Source organism: Lissotriton helveticus, assembly GCF_964261635.1.
Source record: "Lissotriton helveticus chromosome 1_1 unlocalized genomic scaffold, aLisHel1.1 SUPER_1_unloc_67, whole genome shotgun sequence".
NCBI lineage: Eukaryota > Metazoa > Chordata > Amphibia > Caudata > Salamandridae > Lissotriton > Lissotriton helveticus.
In genome coordinates this window covers 1191661-1213000 of record NW_027611711.1, presented here as the reverse complement: position 1 = coordinate 1213000, position 21340 = coordinate 1191661, and the positions used below count along the sequence as shown (strand labels likewise).

At 42.3% G+C, this 21340-nt stretch overlaps 1 protein-coding gene across 1 annotated transcript in view; it reads right to left on the bottom strand.

Moving 5' to 3' along the window:
• Positions 1-74: 74 nt before the first annotated feature.
• The window catches only part of LOC144806376 (uncharacterized), a 35516-nt gene continuing 14250 nt past the window's right edge, over positions 75-21340 (bottom strand). The window contains exon 2 of the mRNA XM_078672740.1: positions 75-10126. Coding sequence (XP_078528866.1) covers positions 7588-9168 — 1581 coding nt within the window. The 5' untranslated portion in view covers positions 9169-10126 and the 3' untranslated portion in view covers positions 75-7587. The remainder of the gene's footprint in view (positions 10127-21340) is intronic.

Genomic DNA, 21340 nt, shown 5'->3' with positions numbered 1-21340 from the left:
TCTTTAAAGCGTGTCGGTAGCTTTGTTTTTGCCAACATGTCTGTTTGTATTGAACGTAAAATTTCAGTGTGTTTCTGAGTCCAATTATTTGGTCTGAAATCAGGTTTTATTAATTTGTAGAGAGGTTTAACCCTCTTTACGTAATTCAGAACGTAAGTTCTTCTAAAATTCAGGAAACCTAGAATTGATTGTAAGTTTTTCAGCGTTTTTGGAGCTTGGAGCAGCGCACATTTCTCTAAGAAGTTGGCTGCCAGGCTTTTGCCTTCACTTGATAACTCATATCCTAGAAATAGGACAGTGAGGTGCGCAATTCGTGATTTTTTAAAGATGAATTTGTACCCTTCAGAGGCGAACCCAAGTATAATAGTGTTCACTCTTTTCAAGTGCCTGTCCAAATAATCATCTGTAAGATAGATGTAATCGACATAAGATAATGCCTCATCATCATACGTTCGTCGTAACTCTGGCTGAAAATAATCCCTGGGGGAGACGGCAAAATTGTCTTTGAGCCCCCATACTTGAGAAAGCGGTCAAATATCTGCTTTCTGGTACAATGTTTTGACAAAAGAAACCATTTGAAATGTCTAATGTTGTTTTATATTTTTTGCGCACGATGTTATTCATCAGTGCTGCACTGTGTGAATTTTGTACTGCAAACGTTTTGCAACACGAGTTTAAGTGTCTGTAGTCCAATACTAGACGATATGAATTGTCTGGTTTGGAGACAGGAAACAAAGGATTGTTCATTTGTGAGGTGCATGTTTCAATCAACCCCTGGTATTCAAGTTGATCTAAGATCTCCATGACTTGTCTTTTAGCTTCTTGCTTAACTGGATTCTGCCTTTGTGCAGTGCGGTTATTTTTTAACTGGATTTTATGATGAGAAGACTCCTTATCCCATCCTACGTGATTTTTACATAAGGCTGGAGCCTGAGCTACAGCCCATTTCCTAGCATAAGTGTATTTTTTATGAATTGGAATGTGTTTTGAGAAGGCAGGCATAATCATTTCTTCGCCATGTGGGCACTCCCTAACAAGTTCTGGTGGCCAGTCTTTCTCAGCTAGAAGAATGTCATAGCACTTGGATAGCTTCTCCCAAAAGAGAGTTTTGATCTTCCTAGTTATGTCCCTTTCTATACGGAGTGTTCTTTCAAATAATTTATGGGGTACACTAACTCTGGTGTCTGCAGTTTCCACCTGAATGTATTCATTCGTGTCCACTGTCTCCAGAAGATTCATCAGGATCTTGCGAGCTATGGTCACTTCTGCTGAACTGTCTAGCATTGTCTGGGCCCACTCTCTGTTCTTGAGTTGTGTCCTCGGTAACCTCGGCATGTTTTATTCTTATGCTGACTACCTTATTTCTGGAAAATTGAGTTTTTTTACTTTGGTGAACGGGTTCCTTGTCATTGGACTTGACACGTTCTTCTTTTATGTTCTGACCGTCCTCTTCTTTCCGATTTCTGCGTGGAAGTCTGATAAGATCGAGAGGGACGTGTATCAATTTCTATCAGGTTTTTTCAAATTATCCCTATTCCTTAGATTATATCTTTTCTCAGAGAGTTCCCGTTGGGGAGCCCTAACTCTCTGTTCTGGACATCTACCTCTCCGTTCTGGAGCTCTATCTCTCCGTTCTGGAGATCTACCTCTTCTTTGAAACTGTTTTTCTTTAGGAAGAGTCTGTCTGGTAGTCTCCCATTTCTTTTTAGGTGTTGTTAAATTATTTTTAATATAAGTTTTTCAGGATTTTCTGTTAGTTGGGGTTTTAGTGGTTTCCCACCCAAACTATCTCTGCCTAATTCTTCATAGCACTTTTCAATTATTCTGGCAAGTTCAAAAGGTTGGTCTGCTATTTCTGTTTCTTTTCATTTTTGGCGGATCGCCACAGATGCTGCTTCCCCTCTTATGTTGGCTAGTAGTATAGCCGAGACTTGCTTAAAATCTTTCAGTAATTTCATACCTAGATTTAAAGCAGGCTATGGACTGTATTAATTTTGAATCTGTCTTAATACGTCTGGTATAACCGCCATAGACGGGACACCATGTGTTTTTGTGCAGATGGAAGCAAAGACTGTTCCCCAAGTGTCACAGTCTTCCACATGTGGTATGATCCCCATTGGTAAACAGATTGTCAGTATTCTGTGTTTTTCATGAGGTCTACTATCAGGAAATACTGCCTCTATTTGAGTAATCTTTTGAGCTAACCAGAACAGATTTTGTTCCTGTTTTGCGGGTAATTTACTAATGACTGATTGTATAGTCTGTGGTGTAATTTTGTTTGTGTTCCCCTGGTGAGGGGTGTGCTGTGGAATTGTTATAGCAGGTTGGACTGTTAAAGTCCGCATGACATATTGAACCAATTGTCTATGAATTTTAATCAATTGTTTTAGCTGGACTAAGAGGTCATGTCCTGTCATTTTTTCAATGTCAGGATGTGGTGTATAGCCAGCTAATACCGGCCATGTAGCTCCTGGTCTACCTAGTGGACCGAGCCTGGTGTGGTGATTTTGATGTTGTAGGGCGCCATTAAACCAGAGCTGATGCTCCTGGTAAGTTATTGGAATTTCAACGTCCTCGAAAGGAACGTATTCCTCTGGTGGTTCCTCTGCTTTGTAGCAGTGGAACTCGTGTGTTACAGCATTCGCTGCTGGAAAAGTTATCCATGAATAGAATACCTCTGTCTGCATATTCATGTGCCTCTATCACAAATACAACTGTACTACCTCTCGATGATACACCGATATTTATAAGTTTGAGTTACACTCTTTTTTACATTGACCGGGATGATTATGGCCTCCGGGTCATTTTGTTGGAGATTTGTGTCGTCTAACAACAGTTGAGCTGCCAAAGTCTCTCTCTTTTTCTCTTTCGTCGTCACTATGTGTCATTTTGTTGACCGAAAGTTTGCAGAACAAATTTCAAGGAAACAAAGATTAGGTGCACAATATTTTGGAACACTGTATCCTTTAACGTTGAATAAACCAAAACTACTACATAGGATTCTCGTCCTATTTAGTTTTAGGGGATACTACCCTTCTACCCACTACAGATGTCTGAGATTTTACAGGAAAAGGGGTCTGTGTGAAAAGCACGACTGAGTTACTCTAGTATCTAGCGTTAAATTATCGTCAAACCAAACCAAACGTTGGGCGCCATGTAGTGTAGTTTCTATATTCCCAATAGGCTCTGGGCATCGGAATAACATAAACGATAGTTTAGACGTAGGACTGAGGTCGGCTAGGTCTCTATTGAATATGTTAGACTTAATTGTGAATGCCAGCTAGATCAGAGGTCAGTAGAAACTTTCTCGAATGAACAAGAAGGGATTAGTTTCTGACAACTGCATAAACATGACAACTTTGTTCCAGAAGAATAAGAAATATATCTTCAGAGTCTCAGAAACAATAGATGGCTAATTTACTCAGTCAATCTTGCATGCTTCGTTTCACCAGAGTTTGCAGAGAAATATAGAGACGGGCGTTTTCAATAATAGAGGTTATTTATTGAGCAGTCTTCTTTCTCATGCAAGAGAAGTGAATTGCTACAATCGCAATACTTGCTCTGAAGTAAAGTATGTAAAAAGTATTATGTAATAATACTGTAAAAGCATGATATCGTTTTTAAGCCATAAGATGCATAAAATGGATAAAATACATACAATGATAAATAATGACAAAAAAGTACTCAACTGGTGCATCTAAAACACGCCTTCCCCGGTGTACCTAACCTGAGTCTAGTCCAAGGGAAGAAGTAAGTGAGGTGTAGCTTAAGTTTAGTATTTTTCTGCCAAGAATCTATCCAAGAATTCTCTAAGGGTCTTGTATCTCTCTCTCAGTACTTGATCTCCCAGTAACCCGCAAGGGTAGCAGGGAAACACTGGAGCTGGATTTCTCTGCAGGAGAAAAGACAGCGTCTCTCTCACTGCGTCAGCTGGAGGATCGGTTTCCTCAGGCGCTTGCTACACGAGGGCGCCGGGCAAGTAGTTAGTCGATCTGCTTGAAACCACCGTGTGGTTTTCAGAGCAAACGTGGGCATACTTATACCTAAAAGGTGCCGAGTTTGACGTAAGGTTGGACATAATAACGTCACTAAGAACTCGCAGTTCTTTAAAAACTCCAAGAGTTCTGGGACAAATCAATACTGAAGCAGGGGGAAGTCCTGGGCTGCTGAAGGTTAGTTTTTCCAAGAACTCGTTGTGGATTCTAACAACTAGTGGAAGTAGCCATGCCGTATTTGGACTGCATAGGCTATGTCTAAATATGGATATGATTCTTATGCCTATATATATATATATGAGGATATAAGTTATATCTTTATTTGGGCATGAATTGGGAAAATTACAAGAGTGTCCTAGATTTGTCTACAACATCCCTTGGCCCTTAATTTGGTTCCTCCCCAGGGAGGGCTTTCCTATGGTACAGTGGCTGTGAGGTGCCCTTCTAATAAATGCCTTGTCACTTTCTGTACATTCATATGGTTACTTCATTAAGAACACTTTGTGACATTTTCCAGGAACTCGCCCCGAGTCTTGCAAAGCCATCCCTTGCTTCATCACCCAACTCGCCATTTCCTCCGAACACTATATATTCATAGCAGATCTCAACTTTCACATGGAAGACCTTAGCGATGCCAGCACTGACAACCTAATAGAAAGCATGAGCAACATCAGCCTCATCCACCTCATCATCAACCCAACACACATCGTAGGGCACATACTTGACTCCATCTTCATCTCCAGCGAAACAATCAAGTACCACCATTTCACAGAACTCACCTGGACCGACCAACTCCATTGTCCACTTCACCATCACAGGGCACAACGCTACAGAAAACAAAACAAAACCACCCAGCACACCTCAGCACAACTTGAAAACTGTCTCAGATGAGAACTGGAACAACACTCTCCTTGCCAACTGACCAGACACAGATCCAGACCTTAAACAGGCCATCAAGAACTTCACAGACTGGATCACCGACTATGTCACCCCCGCCGAGCAAGATCAGAGAATCTGCAAAGTGAGCCAACTTGTTTACCCCGGAACTTCAGACCTCTCAATGAGACTATTGTTGGCTAGAAAGAATATGGAGTACCAGTAAGGATACAGTATATTATACCAACTTCAGGACAGCGATCAACCACTACCACCTCTTCCTTAAAGAAGCGAAGAAGAGTGCTCTCACATGTTGCATAGAGATCAGCTCAAACCACAACAATGAGCTCTTCGCCATCGTTAGGGAATTCAGCAACCCTGCGTCCACTGAGAACATCATAACTCCCTTCTGGGATCTGTGGGACATGCTTGCTGACTACTTCCATTGGAAGATTGCAGTCATCTACAGGGACTTTGAATCTCAGCTCTCCGCAAGTGACAGCCTCGACCTCCTCTCACCCACCAAGACTGGTATAATAATGAAGTACTGTGGGGTACCCACTGATCCATGCCCCAAGCTTATCTTTAATCTCATGAGCAAGGTTATCAGCTTACAGCTCACAAAACCACTGAACAGATCCATAGCCATGGACTCCTTCCCGGAAGAGTGGTAACACGCAGAAGTGAAACCCCTCCTGAAAAAACCTTCAGCAGACCTAGAGCAGCTGAAGAACTCACGACTGATACTCCTGCTCTCGTTCCTGGCCAAAGTCTTCAAGAGGTCAATCAAAAGGCAGGTGACCAGACACCAGCAGCACAACCTCCTGGACTCCTCCTAGTTCGGCTGCAAAGCACAGATAGCAGCCATAGATGACATCAGCGCCCTCCGTGAGACTGCAGCCCTCATCTTCCTTGAACTGTCAGCTGCCTTCAACATGGTTTCCCACCAGATCCTGATCGACAAGCACACCACATCAGAATCCAAGGAAATGCCCTCAAATGGATCGCATTCTACTTCACCAGAAAAAACTGACAATCTGACTCCCGCCCAACTCCTGAACCCAAGGACATCATCTGCAGCACCCCACAAGGATCCTCAGTTAGCCCCCCCTTCTTCTACACTTACATGACACCCCTAGCCAACATTGTTAGTTTGCACGGGCTGAAGGTCATCTTCTACACCGACTAGACCCACCTCACTACCTTCAGAGACAACTTACATAGGTGACCGGCCAACATCACCAACTGGATGAAGCACAACTGCCTAAAACTGAACACGGACAAGACAGAAGTCCTCATCTTCAGTAACCACGTATCTCCTTGAAGCAATGCATCGGGGTAAGTAGAATCTGGCTTCTTTCCCTTCCCTACCAACCATGCCCGGTGATTCCAGCATTGTCCTGGACAACAAGATCTCTTTGATGAAGCAAATCAACATGATCTCCACCATCTGCTTCCTCACAATGTGCATGCGCCGCAAGATCTTTAGAAGGCTCTCCACCAGACACCTGCAGTCCGCCTCCCTCTTCCTAGCTTCAACTCTGAGAGTCTAAAGCACCTGGCACGGAGGCCGCGGTTACTTCCACCTGGCAGCAAAGACCTAGAATTAACTCCCCCTGCACCTGAGATCTGCCTCATCACTGAATCTTGAAAGGACTCAAGACCTGGCTGTTCAACTGATCGGCCCTTCCGGACAACAATTCTTTACTGAGCACCTTGAAAACCTCACTGATGATTTGCTGTGCTTAATACCCATTTATTGATTGAGTCTGTACATTCATATAGATTTTTCTGTGGGGATTTTCTGATGCGGTTTTTATTCTCCCTTGCCAATACATGCCTTGCTAAATTCAGTGCGGTCTTCACGGGTGACTTTTGATGTCGAGTTAGCTCTCCATTTATGAATGCGTGGTCACATTCAATACATTTATAGAGTTTCTCTCCTGTGTGAACATTCTGATATATTACATTTTGTTTGTAATCGATACCTTGTCACATTCTATTCATTAATAAGGGTTCTCCCTGGTGTGTATTTGTTTAAGCTGCATTAGCTTATTCTTCCTGTGGGAGACTTTATTAAACTCTGTACATACATTGGATTTCTTGCCCTGTAGATGTTCAGATTTTGCTTCAGTTTTCCATTTATTATGAATGCTCTGTGGTATTCAGGACATACATATATTTTCTCCCATGTGTGAACTTCCTGATCTTGTATTACATTTTGCTTTGTAATTAATCCCTTGTCACATTCTGTAAATTCATGTGGTTTCTCACCAGTGTGGTTTCTGATGTAGTATTTATCTTTGCCTAGTAATAAATGTATTTTTGCATTATGTACATTCATAGGGTTTCTCTCCTACGTGGACTATCTGATGCTGTATAAGATGCGAATTTCTAATAAATGCCTTCTCACATTCAGTGCAGTTGAATAGTCTATTTCTGGTGGGGATTTTCTAATGTTGCTTCAGCTCTCCATTGGTTATTAATGCTTTGTCACATTCAGTGCATTCATATAGTTTCTCCTCCGTGTAGATTTTCTGAAGTAGCGTTAGCTCTCTCTTTGTTATAAATGCTTTGTCACCTTCTGTACATTTATATGGTTTCTCCCCAGAGAGGATATTTTGATGTCGCTTCAGCTCTATGTTTTTTCTAAATGCTTTTTCACATTCTGTACATTGATGTGGTTTCTCCCCAAAGTGGACTTTCTGATGTTCCATTAGATGTGACTTTCTAATGAATGCCTGGTCACATTCTGTACATTGGTACGGTTTCTCCTAGTGTGGATTTTCTGATGTCGCTTTAGTTCTCCATTTCTTATAAATGCTTTGTCACTTTCTATACATTTACATGGTTTCTCGCCAGTGTGGATTTTCTGGTGTTGCTCTAGCCCTGCAAGTGTTATAAATGCCTTATCACATTCTGTACATTCATATGGTTTCTCCCCAGTGTGGATTTTCTGATGTAGCTTTAGCTTTCCTTTTGCTATAAATGCTTTGTCACATTCTGTACATTCATATGGTTTCTCCCCAGTGTGGATTTTCTGATGTAGCTTTAGGTTTCCGTTTGCTATAAATGCTTTGTCACATTCTGTACATTTATATGGTTTCTCGCCAGTGTGGATTTTCTGGTGTTGCTCTAGCCCTCCAAGTGTTATAAATGCCTTATCACATTCTGTACATTCATATGGTTTCTCCCCAGTGTGGATTTTCTGATGTAGCTTTAGCTTTCCTTTTGCTATAAAGGCTTTGTCACATTCTGTACATTCATATGGTTTCTCCCCAGTGTGGATTTTCTGATGTAGCTTTAGGTTTCCTTTTGCTATAAATGCTTTGTCACATTCTGTACATTTATATGGTTTCTCCCCAGTGTGGATTTTCTGATGGTGCTTTAGATCTCCATTTCTTGTAAATGCTTTGTCACATTCTGTACATTTATATGGTTTCTCCCCAGTGTGGATTTTCTGGTGTTGCTTTAGCGTTCCATTTGCTATAAATACTTTGTCACATTCTGTACATTTATATGGTTTCTCCCCAGTGTGGATTTTCTGATGTAGCTTTAGATCTACATTTTTTGTAAATGCTGTGTCACGGTCTGTACATTTATATGGTTTCTCCCCAGTGTGGATTCTGTGATGTAGCTTTAGATCTCCATTTCTTGTAAATGCTTTGTCACAGTCTGTACATTTATATGGTTTCTCGCCAGTGTGGATTCTGTGATGTAGCTTTAGATCTCCATTTCTTGTAAATTCTTTGTCACATTCTGTACATTTATATGGTTTCTCGCCAGTGTGGATTCTGTGATGTAGCTTTAGATCTCCATTTCTTGTAAATTCTTTGTCACATTCTGTACATTCATATGGTTTCTCGCCAGTGTGGATTCGGTGATGTAGCTTTAGAACTTCATTTCTTGTAAACTTTTTGTCACATTCTGTACATTTATATGGTTTCTCGCCAGTGTGGATTTTCTGGTGTTGCTTTAGCGTTCCATTTGCTTTAAATACTTTGTCACATTCTGTACATTTATATGGTTTCTCCCCAGTGTGGATTTTCTGGTGTTCCTTTAGCTCTCCAAGTGTTATACATGCCTTATCACATTCTGTACATTTATATGGTTTCTCCCCAGTGTGGATTTTGTGATGTCGTTTTAGCTCTCCAAGTGTTATAAATGCCTTATCACATTCTGTACATTTATATGGTTTCTCCCCAGTGTGGATTTTGTGATGTCGTTTTAGGTATCTACTTATTACAAATGCTTTGTCACATTCTATACATTTATACAGTCTCTTCCCGGTATGCATTTGTTGATGCTGCTTTAGGTTTTTATTCTTTATGAACACTTTATTACAGTCAATACATTCATATGGTTTCTATCCGGTGTGGATTTTGTAATGCTGCCTTAGATTCTTCTTCCTATGGAACACTTTATTACATTCTGTACATATACATGGTTTCTGGTGGACACTCTGATGCTACATTAGGTCTTTCATTGCAAAGAAAATGTTTCCACAATCAGTCAATCAATATGGTTCTTCTCCAGTATGATTTTCTGATGTTGCACTTGCTCTTTCTCTCCCTAATAAATGTGTTGTCACTTTCTAGATATTCATACGGGTTCTCTTTTGTGTGTTCTTTCTGATCCAGGTTAGCTATTCAGTCGTAATGAGAACCTTATCAGACTTGCTTCAGTATGTCAGTGTGTTATTTCGTCAATGTATACCAGGTGATCCCTAAGAGTCAAGTACAGACCACATTGGGCAGTTTGGGTTTTCTGCTGTAGAAACAGACTTTGGCGAGGCATTAGCCTTCAAGGAAAGAATTTTCGAGGTGCACTGTTTTTACATCACTTCCTACACAAGTGATGTTTAATGGAGAAGTGTGGCTCAATGGTTAGAGCGGCAGACCCTGATGCAAAGGTCTGGCCCGGGACCAGGGTTCAATTCTTGCCTCGGCGGCTCTTGGACTCAATTTCCCCCTGACCTGATAATTCTTGCCTCGGTGCCTTTTCTAATCATGGGTCCCACTCTGCAACTCTGGGCAAGAGCTTGCTTAATCTCCACAATGGCCCTAACAGCGCTAGGATGCCTGGCTTAACCTTGGGGGTGCCCAGGAGTAGACAATCCACAGGAAAACCAGGAAGGGTTCCACAGCGGTATGAATACAGCGCTACGAGACCCCTGGGTAGCAGTGCGCTATACAAGTACAAACAAACACATTTAATGGCTTCACCTTTTTTGTTCTTTAATGCATTTATTTCACCTGTTGGAAAAAAAAACACTGGATAAGCTTAAATGGCAGGTCCATCACAAAAATCTATTGGCATTTAATGAGACATTTAACTGACCACATAGACAAGAGCACTGAAGAAATTCTAGATTACACTTTCAATGTAAAGATGCAATAGGCAGAACAAGGGAATACGATCCTTCCTTGACGCCCTCCTATCGTGGAGTGTAGAGAAACCAAGACTCCAATTGAGTCTTTTGTCAGCAGTTCTGTGTAGATCCATAAGTGTCGGATTTGATGGGGCCAGAGACTCCGCATTTACATCCAAACGTGCCTTTGATGTGAGGGAAACTTCAAAGAGTGGTTCTGAAGTGCACCAGTATCTCTTCCAATCCCAGCACTCACTCCAGATTACCAAAGGGAGTTATCATTCCTTTGTATGGGGTCCATCTACTACCCTGTGAAAGGTAAGAGTGGGCCCCTTCCTTCCATCTGCCCAGAAAAATCCATTGGGATGCAGATGGATGCAGATAAGTGCAAAATCACACCCAACCCTTGCAGTGTCTGTAGCTCTCTAGAAGGAATACACAAAGGGGTCGGTCACCTAGGCCTGACGTGTATTAGAGACAGGGTGTAAGGCACATAGAGAAGTACAAGCAGAGAAAAGTCCACTTTCTAAAAGTACCTTTTCTAAAATAGTAATGTTAAATCCGACTACCAGTAAAGAGGATTTATCATTACCATTGCAAAGATATAAAACATGAAACGGCTACTCCTTTCCAATCAGGAATTACAGCTTAAAGGTATTCTAAGGAATTCCCAGTTCTAGCCAATGAGGGGAGTAGGCCTTACAGCAGTGAAAAAGTAATTTAGCTGTTTGTCACTACCAGGATATGAAAAAACATAGAAGTATATGTTCTGCCTTTTACTCACATAGCGTCTCGCACTTTGGGTTACCAAGGGCCTTCCTTAGGGGTGACTTATATGTAACAAAAGGGGAGTTTTAGGCTTGGCAAATAGCTTTAAATGACAAGTCGAAGTGGCAGTAAACTTCACACACAAGCACTGCAGTGACAGGCCTGAGACATGGTTTCAGGCTGCATATGTGGGTGGCACGGTCAGTGCTGCAGCCCACTAGTAGCAAATAATTTGCAGGCCCTGGGCACATCTAGTGCACTTTACTAAGGGCTTATAAGCAAATTAAATATGCCAAGTGAGTGTGAGCTCATGTTACCATGTTTAGGGGAGAGATCAACACTTTATCACTGATTGGCAGTGGTAGCGGGTGCAGAGTCCTAAAGTCAGCAAAAACGAACACAGAAAATGGAGGGAGGCAGGTAAATAATTAGGGAAAGACCACCCTATGGCTGTCGGGTCTAACAGAGCCTTTTCCAGTGACTGGACCAAACAACAAAGAGCATCACATTAACGGCAGAAAATGTAATTAATTGTTGTAAGGGAGTCCTGTATACTATCAGAGAGCCTGTGATGAGACCCGGACAATAATCTGAGCATCCTTCATATAGTGTAACTCCAGAGATGAGGCTCTGACCAGATCTACACAAGGAACAGGAGGTTTACAACCATAATAAACACACATTGGCAAAGTCAAGAAGTCTCACCTTTTAGACATATAGGCTTTGCCAATGCTGCACAACACCAACAAAGAACAAGCATTTGCAATGCAAGAGGTCTAGCATTTTTTAGAGTTGGAGCTATTAGTGTAAATATAAATATTTTTTACTTATGCGTTTAGTAGTGGATGGATGTGATGGCAATTGTGTGTTTTACAATCAATTTATAATCAAGCGTATGGTTTGTGTTGTGTTTCTGGTCTATGGGGCTTACTGGAATACAGTTTAAAGCAATCCTGGATTTGTTTTAGCAAATGAATACTATGCAGTTATTAAGGACACAACGAGAATGCTTTATTACATAAAGGAAAATGCCGGGTATGGAAATATTGAACCCAAGAGAATAAGAGTCACCTGATAATTTTATTTGTGGGTATTTAATAATGTTAAGCAGCATGATGGTGCTAATTTTACCTGGTTTTTAACACCCTGTTGGGTGGCTGCTTTGAATCTGGTGTGATTATCCCTAGGGCCCCTCAACGAGCAGAATAAAGAGAAAATTCCAGGTTGTAACTAGTAGGTTTGTGCACAGACTAATCAAACCTCGCCGGAGGTTGTAATGATAGGATGAGAATGGAGACAGACTGGGGAAGCACTGGATGCATAGGCATGGGGAGCAGAGACACGATGAGCAGGGCTACAGTGAGACAATGTGAGCTGAAGCAGACACAGGAATTACAGGTTATGAATGCAGCGATACAAACATAAACCAAAGGGGGTGTATTTTGGGGGACACACATTGAAGCACAGGGTATCAATAAGGCATAAGGTAAAAAGAGGAGGATGAACACCCGTCAAGGCACAGAGACTGGGGGTGCAAGCAATGGATACACAGTGGGAGCGAAGATGACTGGTGAGAGCAAGCATATTGCGGGGAGGCAGGGATACAGTGAGCTCATACAGCCGCGGAAAAACCAAAGTGATGTATCTCTGCGTGAACCCATTAGGTAGCAAAAAAGTGTCCTGAATTTTTACTCTCATCGTCCTAAATTTACACCAATGATAATTGGTTACCCTAGGTGGTAGGGGTGCATAGAGCGCCTGGTGGGCCTAGGAGAGGGGGCAAAGGCTGGTGCCTGAGAGGAGGTAAATGGTAGGCAAGCAGAGTGCTTCAGGTGAAGGAGACAAAGAAAGTGCTCCGGGGAGAATGGGCAGTGGGGATTGCTTCACAGGAAGGAGATTCTAAAAGAAAAACCCAGTGCTGGTGAATCGCATTCTCAATGACATGGACTCATCATGTAAACCTACCTAGTCAGTAAAGACTTTGAGGGTGGCGCCATGTCAGGTTTTCACAATATCCACCTGAATCCTATTTACATGCTGTAATGAAAATGGGAACCAGAATGGGTGTGTAGGCTGGCCCTCGTCAACCTGCGTTGGGTGACCCTAATGTATAAACAATTAGAAAGCATGATCACTATGCTTCCACAAGAAGAACAGTCATCTTTTTGATGCTAATAATCATACCCAAAATTAAACTCACTTTTATAAAAAAAACAAAAAAAACAATGCTCTAGCTAGGAAGGCATGTGTTATTGATATGTGATGGTGCAGAGTTTCGAAAGGAACCCTGGTCAAGAAAGCCCCCCCAGCGTAACAGCTAACAGCACTAACCATGTGAATTTGAGTGAAATTTGTGGGAAGAATTCAGAATTTAATAATAATCCACATTTGTAAAGCGCACAATCACCCGTTAGGGTCTCTAGGCGCTGGGGGCCGTCGGGAAGATTAAGCAAGCTATTGCCCAGAGTCACATAGTGCTGGGCTAACCTGCCGCCGGAGCCGGGGATCGAACCGTGATCCCCAGATTCCAGCGTCAGTCGCCCTGGCCGCGGCGCCACACCTCTTCCACTATTTATGGTTATCCCCACGAAGCTTGCACTGATTAACATTGTCGTTTCTGTTGTGAATTAAATATGGCTGTTTTAATGGGTTTCCTTTTTTGCGCAGGCACGTAATGCATGATGTCACATTCTTGGTGGGAATCTTTTGCAGCTGCGCAGTAGTGTTTTAACTTGGCCGCTAATATAGTGTGGGGCCGGGTCAAGCTTAAATTGGGATTTTAAAGTGTCATTTAATGTTATTAATGCCAAACGCAATAGGGATAGTAACAGTAGTTGGTGGGAATGTAGAAACATTTCGATTTGTATAATTCTTTATTTCTGAAGGTAACAAATGTTTCTTTCTGATTTATTAGTTTTGCTTTTGTCACTGGTTGGGGTTGATGAGTTGGAGCTGCTATCGTTGGCACGCATGTGCCCATGGGGGAGAAAACCGCCATATTACATCCTAAGAGTCCTCCGGAGGCCAAGGTCACCACACTGTGAACTGTGGGAAGAAGCTGCCACGAGAAAGCTTTGCTCAAAATGTTGTTGTATCGAGGGAATGGGAATGGTAAAACAATAACTGTTCAGAAAGGTACGTGTGTGACTTAACGAGATGTGCTCATCCCATTTCCCCATCCAATCAGAGACTGAGAACCCAAGGTATTGAAACATTTGGAATTGTTTCCAAGGTGTAGAAAGTATATAATAGGGCGGAGTCCTGTCATAAGAGTTCATTTGGTCCGTCAGTAGCCATCAATGCTGTCGGTCAGAATTGCAGTGGGAAGAGAAGCAGATAGAGAGCTGTCAGCCTGAATCTATATCAGGTGATACCACACCCAATCAGAATTGCTGTCGGGAGGTCCAGTGGGTCGATCGAGTGAGCAGAGGAGTCGAGGGGAGGAAGCTGATACCGAAGTTAGAGAAGCCTGCAGAGCAGAGTCCGAGGTCCCGAAGTCCATCCAGAGTGGGGAGTCCACCCGATGTCCCGTGGGTTGTCCGGAGTTGTTATCCTGAGTCCCGCTCCATTCCTGGTCCAGAGAGGGGAGTTCTGTCCGGTGTGACATTGCATGTCACTATCCAAACTTTTTGGTAATTATGAGCACACAGGTACCTGAGGTTTATTAGATGGTGCACACTCCTATACCTTTGCTATGGTATGCTTTTCATTTCAGGCGTTATTTTCTGCAATCATTTAAGCGCCTGTTTTCTATTGCAATCTGTGACTTTGTAGGGTTTATAGAGAATATTTCTCTTTCTATTACCTTATGCAAAATTCTTATGTAAAGATTGTTAAAACCTCCTACAGGTGTGGTTATTCAAGACAGCTAATTAGACAGATTAAAAAGTGAGTAAATCCTTATCTACCAGCCACTTCAACGCCAGGATCCAGGGCTTGAGGTATGGGAAGACCTCAAGGGAAATATATGATAGGAACGTACGGGTAAGTATTTGGATCGCCAAATCGGACTGGTGCGGATGGGTGAATGGGGCCCAGTGTGTTCAGTGTGTGTTTGTGAAGCTTGTCAGGTCCGGCTCGGGGAAGCTTGCGCGTCATCAGTAAAGCGTGGTAGCAGAGGGATGGTTAGGGTATAAGTGGCTAGGTAAGGTAAGTAAATGAACACAACTTAGGCGACGTACTGAGGTGAGTAAAAGACGTGGAAAGGATCCAAAAATATATGTGTCATATGTGTTAACTAACCTCTCTATGTACCTGTTACATGTTGTCTGGAAATTCCTAGGAATATTGAAAGCAGGTAGCAACTGGTAGTTACACTGCAGTTTAGGTTACTTGTTTGGTCAGTGCTGAAGAGTTACGCAGGACTCGAGGCACAAAGTTAGGGAATCAAGAGTGTATGACAGTAAAGGGCTCGCTAGCGAAATCTTGGTCCTATATTACCTAGTAAGGGTAGCATCAGGAGAATAGTAGGAGTGCCGATACTTAAGTGAAGGGCAAACTGGAAAGTAGGTTCTGCTCGCAGTACGTGAAGGATAAGACGGAATTTGTTTTATTTGTAGTATGTGGAGAGAAATATAGAAGAAGATTTTATTCGTAAGTATGTGCGGATTTTAGTTTAGAAGATCAAACATAGTAGCAAATGTTTTTATGTTGTTCTGAATAAAAGCGCAAGAAACGCGAGGGAAAGAATCAGTCGTGGGAAAGTGCTGACATCACGACAGACCACGCTGGGATTGGAGTAACCAGCGGGCGTGTAAGGGAAATTGTGAAGGAAGGGTCAAAACCGTGGGAAGTAGAACTGACGTAGCTCAAACGCAGCAACAGTATGGGTTGGCAAATAAATAAAGGAAAAATCCCAGGTGGTTCACCGCAGGGATTGTATCAAGCATTGTGTTTTAAGGAGTGTTACACAAATATAGACCAAACCCATATGCCGTTCTACTACACTCCAAGGAAGGTTTTGCATCCTAGTGGACAAACTTTAGGATATGCAGGAAGACGATTTTTAAGCGAAAGAGTAGCAAATATGTACAGCCCGAACAAGAAATTGACACTTATGGGAAAATTGAAAAACTTGTTCAAACCCGACAAACGATAAGAACGAGGGAGGGCATTCTTATCGCTCCCCCTGGAACACCCGTCTCTCACATGGCATTTGAGAGGGGTTACCATGCTTGTATATGGGTAGAAAATTGGGCAGAGTATACGAAAGATGATGGAGTATTAGCATTCCCGGAAAATGGTTCCTTTAATGGAGAAGAATTACATAATTTGAGAAGGAGAATGAATGAGCTTGTGCCCCCGACCTAGGATGACGCAATATGAGACGTTAGAAGAATGGGAACTAGAGGCTCTCGATCAAATAAATAAGAAGGGCTCGAAGGGTCTGAAGGAACTTTATCCAAGGTTACCTAAGGATAACCGAGAAACTAATGAAGTATTGGATAGGAGCAACCATGATCGAAGGAATGTTCCCCATGAGAGAAGGGGAGGAGTTTACTGGCGGAAAATGTACTGAAAAGAAAAATCGTTTGAATCCTATGAGTAGTATGGCATATGAGGATGACTATTTAGATGATATATTGATGAAAAGACCGCCTCCTTACCAGGAGTGGCATCCCTCTCCAAGTGCCCCCACACCAAGCTTACCTATAACGCTAGTTCCGCAAGTAGTGCATAAACCAACAGAAGAAAGAGGATTGCATGATAAAGAAAGAGCTGCCATTAGTAAAAACAGGGAAGGATTAATCCAGAAAATAACTCAATTAGGTGCTCATCCGGAAGCTTTAACGATTCCAGTGACTATTCGGACAGTGGTACCACTATACGGGAACCAATCCGTTGGTCCGAATCCTGTAGCATTAAGCACACCTACCACTTTGAATCCTGTAGTACAAAGTTTAACAAACACGTCTGTACCTGAAATACGACAGGAAACAATAGTCAATGATGATCAAATGAGTGAATGTGAATCAATAATATCCTTAATGGATTTGCCCATAGGAGGTAAATTAGATGATACCCGAGAAGAACCATTCCTCGAGCTCGAAAAGAGGTAAGGCTAGATCCTGGCTCGAGCACTCAGAGTGGATCAATCTTTACTCCTGAAGAAATAGAGAGATGGTCTTGAGAAAGAGAAAGACCAAATCAGTTACCGGAAGTCCTAGACTTATATAAATTAAGAGTAGAATTAGAGGAATTGATAGCAGGAAATGTGGGGTTAGACCGATTAAACACCTATAGTGATGCTGAATTGTTGTTTATGTGTAAAAGCATCACTCAAAATGTTAAAATATATCATGAAAAATAAGTGATTTGACATTGTCATTAGACATTGACATTGGGAGGTCTAAAGCGTTGCAACGACCCTACAGAGCAGAATTTAGTGAAAAGGATCTGGAACACATGAATGTATCAGGAAGGAAATTACAGATTAAAGAATTGTTGACGACTCTTCAGAAATGGGGTGACTTGGAAAAATAGAGGAACAGGTGGACAAAGAAAAGGGATGAAGCCCAGGGAAGCAAGACTGCTTCCAGATATGCGTTACAAGAAAAAGACAAAGTAGAAGGGGTTTTTCAAATGAGAGAAGTACCCGGAGGAGGGTATGTGCATGTTCCATGGACAAGACAGGATATACTATCCTTTACGAAGGACTTCACCAAACTTAGAGATAATCCTGTTGAATGGTACCGGCAGGTAGACCGATTTGTAAAAGTGTCAAAGGTATAATTAAAAGACTTAGATGGACTGTTTGAAATAGTAGTGCCACCAGAATTGTGGACAGAATGTAAAATCACTGTAGATTGGCCAAATGAAGAGTATCCCAGAGACCCCAAAACAGGAGCCCCATCGCCGAACGTGATGAGAAAATATGATCAGGTAGTTACCTATTTGATGGGGAAAACCCCCCTAAAGAAACTGATTGGGTAAGAATTAACCGTACTACACAAGAGAAAAATGAATCTCTAAATGCATATTATGAACGATTACTGCAAGTATTCAAACAGTATAGTGGAATAGATAATTTCACTAGCAAAGACATGGGACAGTTTGTGTATTGATTTGTGACAGGATTGAAACCTGAAATCGGAGATATGATCAAACAGCATATGTTGTGTTGGCAAATAAAACCCATAGATGATATACTCAATAAGAGAAAACAGTTAGAGAAAAAAGATTATGTGGGCACAGGTGAAACTGGTGGAACAGCAAGAGCAACTGTTGCTCAAGCAATAGGAGGAAAGAACAGGGAAAGGGCAGACCACAGGGGAAGGCAGAGAAGGAAAGTTTAAGGGAAAAATGAATATAGAGGAAGCAAAGAAGAAGTTTCCGTGTCATGGGTGTGGAAAATTGGGGCATTGGCAAAACGAGTGTAAGAATGTGCAAACTAATAAAGGTCCGAACTCTAATTTACAGGCGGAGAATGAGGAGTTAAGGAACCCCAATCAGCAGGGAGGGGGACCACAGAATCAGTTACCAGTTGCTCCTATGCAAAATCACTCATCCCAGTCCAGACATAGTGCAGACAACGGACGCCAAGGAGAAGGGGGTAAGACGAATTATTTAACGACTCAATATCTTTTGCAGGATACTTTCCTCTCAGACCTCGATGATTGACAGGGCCTGAGAGGGAAAGAAAGGGGGTGAGGGCTGGGTGCCTCCTTAGCAGTGGATCAGTCAGGTCCTTTTATTGAGGGTCTAGTGGAGGGGAATGATATCACCTTCCTCTTGGATACTGGCGCAAGTAGGTCCACTGTGAGATCGGCAGATATCCCAAATCTTTCCCTCTCGGGTGAAACTATCCAGGTAGAAGGCGTAGCCAACAATACATTGAGAAATCGCTCACAGATCCAATGGAAGTGAGAATAGGGAAGTTTAAGCAGATGCATAAATGTGTAGTTTGTGATTCCAGCCCCGTTAATTTGCAAGGTAGGGATCTTTTGTGTAAAATGAATTGTACCATTTTTTGCACACCGGATCGGGTTGCAATACAGACACCTGACAAAGATGGAGTATACAAATTCATGATCCCTGAACAAGACGCTCGAGCGTTCACGTTAATGTCCCAAAGTGATTTGCCTAAGGAAATACAGACTGCAGTAAATCCTAAAGTATGGGATTTTACAGGGAAAGAAGTAGGATTGATAGCAGATGTTGACCCAATACAGGTAACTGTAAAGGAAGGAGCGGTATTTCCCAATACATGCCAGTACAAAATGAGTCCGGAGGTAAAGGCAGGAGTGATGGAAGAAATTGAGAGAATGCTTGAACAAGGTATATAAGCTGAAGTGATGGGCAGCCCATGTAATTCACCGATCATGGTAATTAAAAAGCCAAATGGGAAATATAGAATTGTACAGGATTTGCGAAAAATTAATAAAATTGTGGTTCCTTGTTGTCCAGTAGTTCCAAATCCAGCAGTTATTCTTTATCAGATACCATCACGAGCCAAATGGTTCACAGTAATAGATTGGTTTCTTTTCCATACCATTGCACCCTGACAGCAAATAATTGTTTTCATTTAAGTTCGAGGATCGTGTGTTTATGTGGAATCGGATTCCACAAGGCTACACGGAAAGTCCTTATATATATTCAGTCAGATCCTTAAGAAATGTCTTGAGTCATTGATGTTGCCCCGACGCTCAGTGTTGGTGCAATACATCGATGACCTATTGTTAGCATTGTTGAACCGAGATGACTGTGTGGTTGATTCAATTGCACTCTTAAATCTCCTAGCAGATAAAGGACATAAAGTATCTCCAGAAAAATTGCAGTTCTGTTTGGATGAGGTGAAGTACATAGGTCATTTAATTCGACCAGGAAAAAGGCAGGTCACAGTGGATAGAGTAAAAATCATCAAAGGAATGAAACTCCCGAGAACCCAGAAAGAGGTAAGAATGTTCCTGGGTGTCGTGGGTTATTGTAGGCAGTGGATTTTAGGGCTTTCTATGTTAGCAAAACCTCCGATTCAATTGACCAAGAAGCGAGAAAAAGACCCTGTAGAGTGGGACGAAGAAAGCAAAGACGCATTTGTGGCCCTGCGGCAGAGCCTTTGCGAGGCCCCTGCACTAGGGTTGCCGGATTATGCAAAGAATTTTGTGTTGTTTTTCTGTGAAAGAAATGGGTGTGCACTCTCGGTGTTAGCCCAAATGCACGGGCTCTTGTGGAGGCCAGTGGCTTACTTTTCTGCCACCTTAGATCCAGTGTTGGCTGCCTTGCCAGGATGTCTGAAAGCGGTAGCAGCCACCTACATAAGTACTGAGCAAAGTAAAGGCATTGTTATGGGACACCCTGTGAAAGTACATGTTCCCCATGCTGTGGAAATTGTGTTGACTCGTACCAAAACTCAGCATTTGACACCCAGCCGGTTAACTAAATATGAGCGAGTGATCTTGGGTGCTGAGAGCGTGACTATTGTGAGGTGCACCATCCTCAATCCTGCGACATTATTTCCAGATGTTAAGGGAGAAGAAGTAAAGGAGGACAGTGAGATCGAGCATGACTGTATCGACTATACAGAGTTGTGCACCAAACCGCGTACTGATATTCGAGACGAGCCTCTTGAAGACTCACCCAATGAGCTATTTGTTGACGGGTCATGCAAGTGCGATGCAGCGGGAGGGACCCTCGCTGCATATGCAATTTGTACATTGGAAGGGATAGTCGTAGCATCCTATTTACCAGGCGTAATATCTGCACAAATAGCTGAATTGGTGGCTCTTACAAAAGCCTGCAGGTTTGCCAAAAATGAAGTATTTACAATTTACACTGACAGCCGTTACGGCTATGGGTTGTGCATGATTTTGGCTAGCTCTGGATGCAAAGAGATTTCGTGACTTCTTCAGGAACCCCTATCAAAAATGGAAAATTTGTAAAAGACTTGCTAGAAGCAATACAGTTCCCGAAACGAGTGGCAGTGGTAAAATGCACTGCTCACAGGTCAGGAAATGACAAGGTGACTGCTGGGAACAGATATGCTGATCAAGTGGCACAGCATTGTGCACACTATAAAATTGCCATAAATACAGATGGTGGAGATTACGGAAGCAATTGCCAGATCATGCTACTTGCAGGCGTAGGTACCTGGGAGGAAGTACGGCAACTACAGGATGAAGCCGATGAAGTAAAAAGGGCAGGTTGGGAAAGGACCGGATGTCACCAGAGGGGAAATGATGATGTATGGGTGTATGTGGATGGAAGACCAATTATGCCTGATTCCAAGTTGTCCCAAATGGCCAAAATGTATCATGGGGATACTCATGTGGGACGAGATGCCATGATAAGTTTATTTAGACAGGTTTGGTTCAACCCACAGTTCAGAGCCATA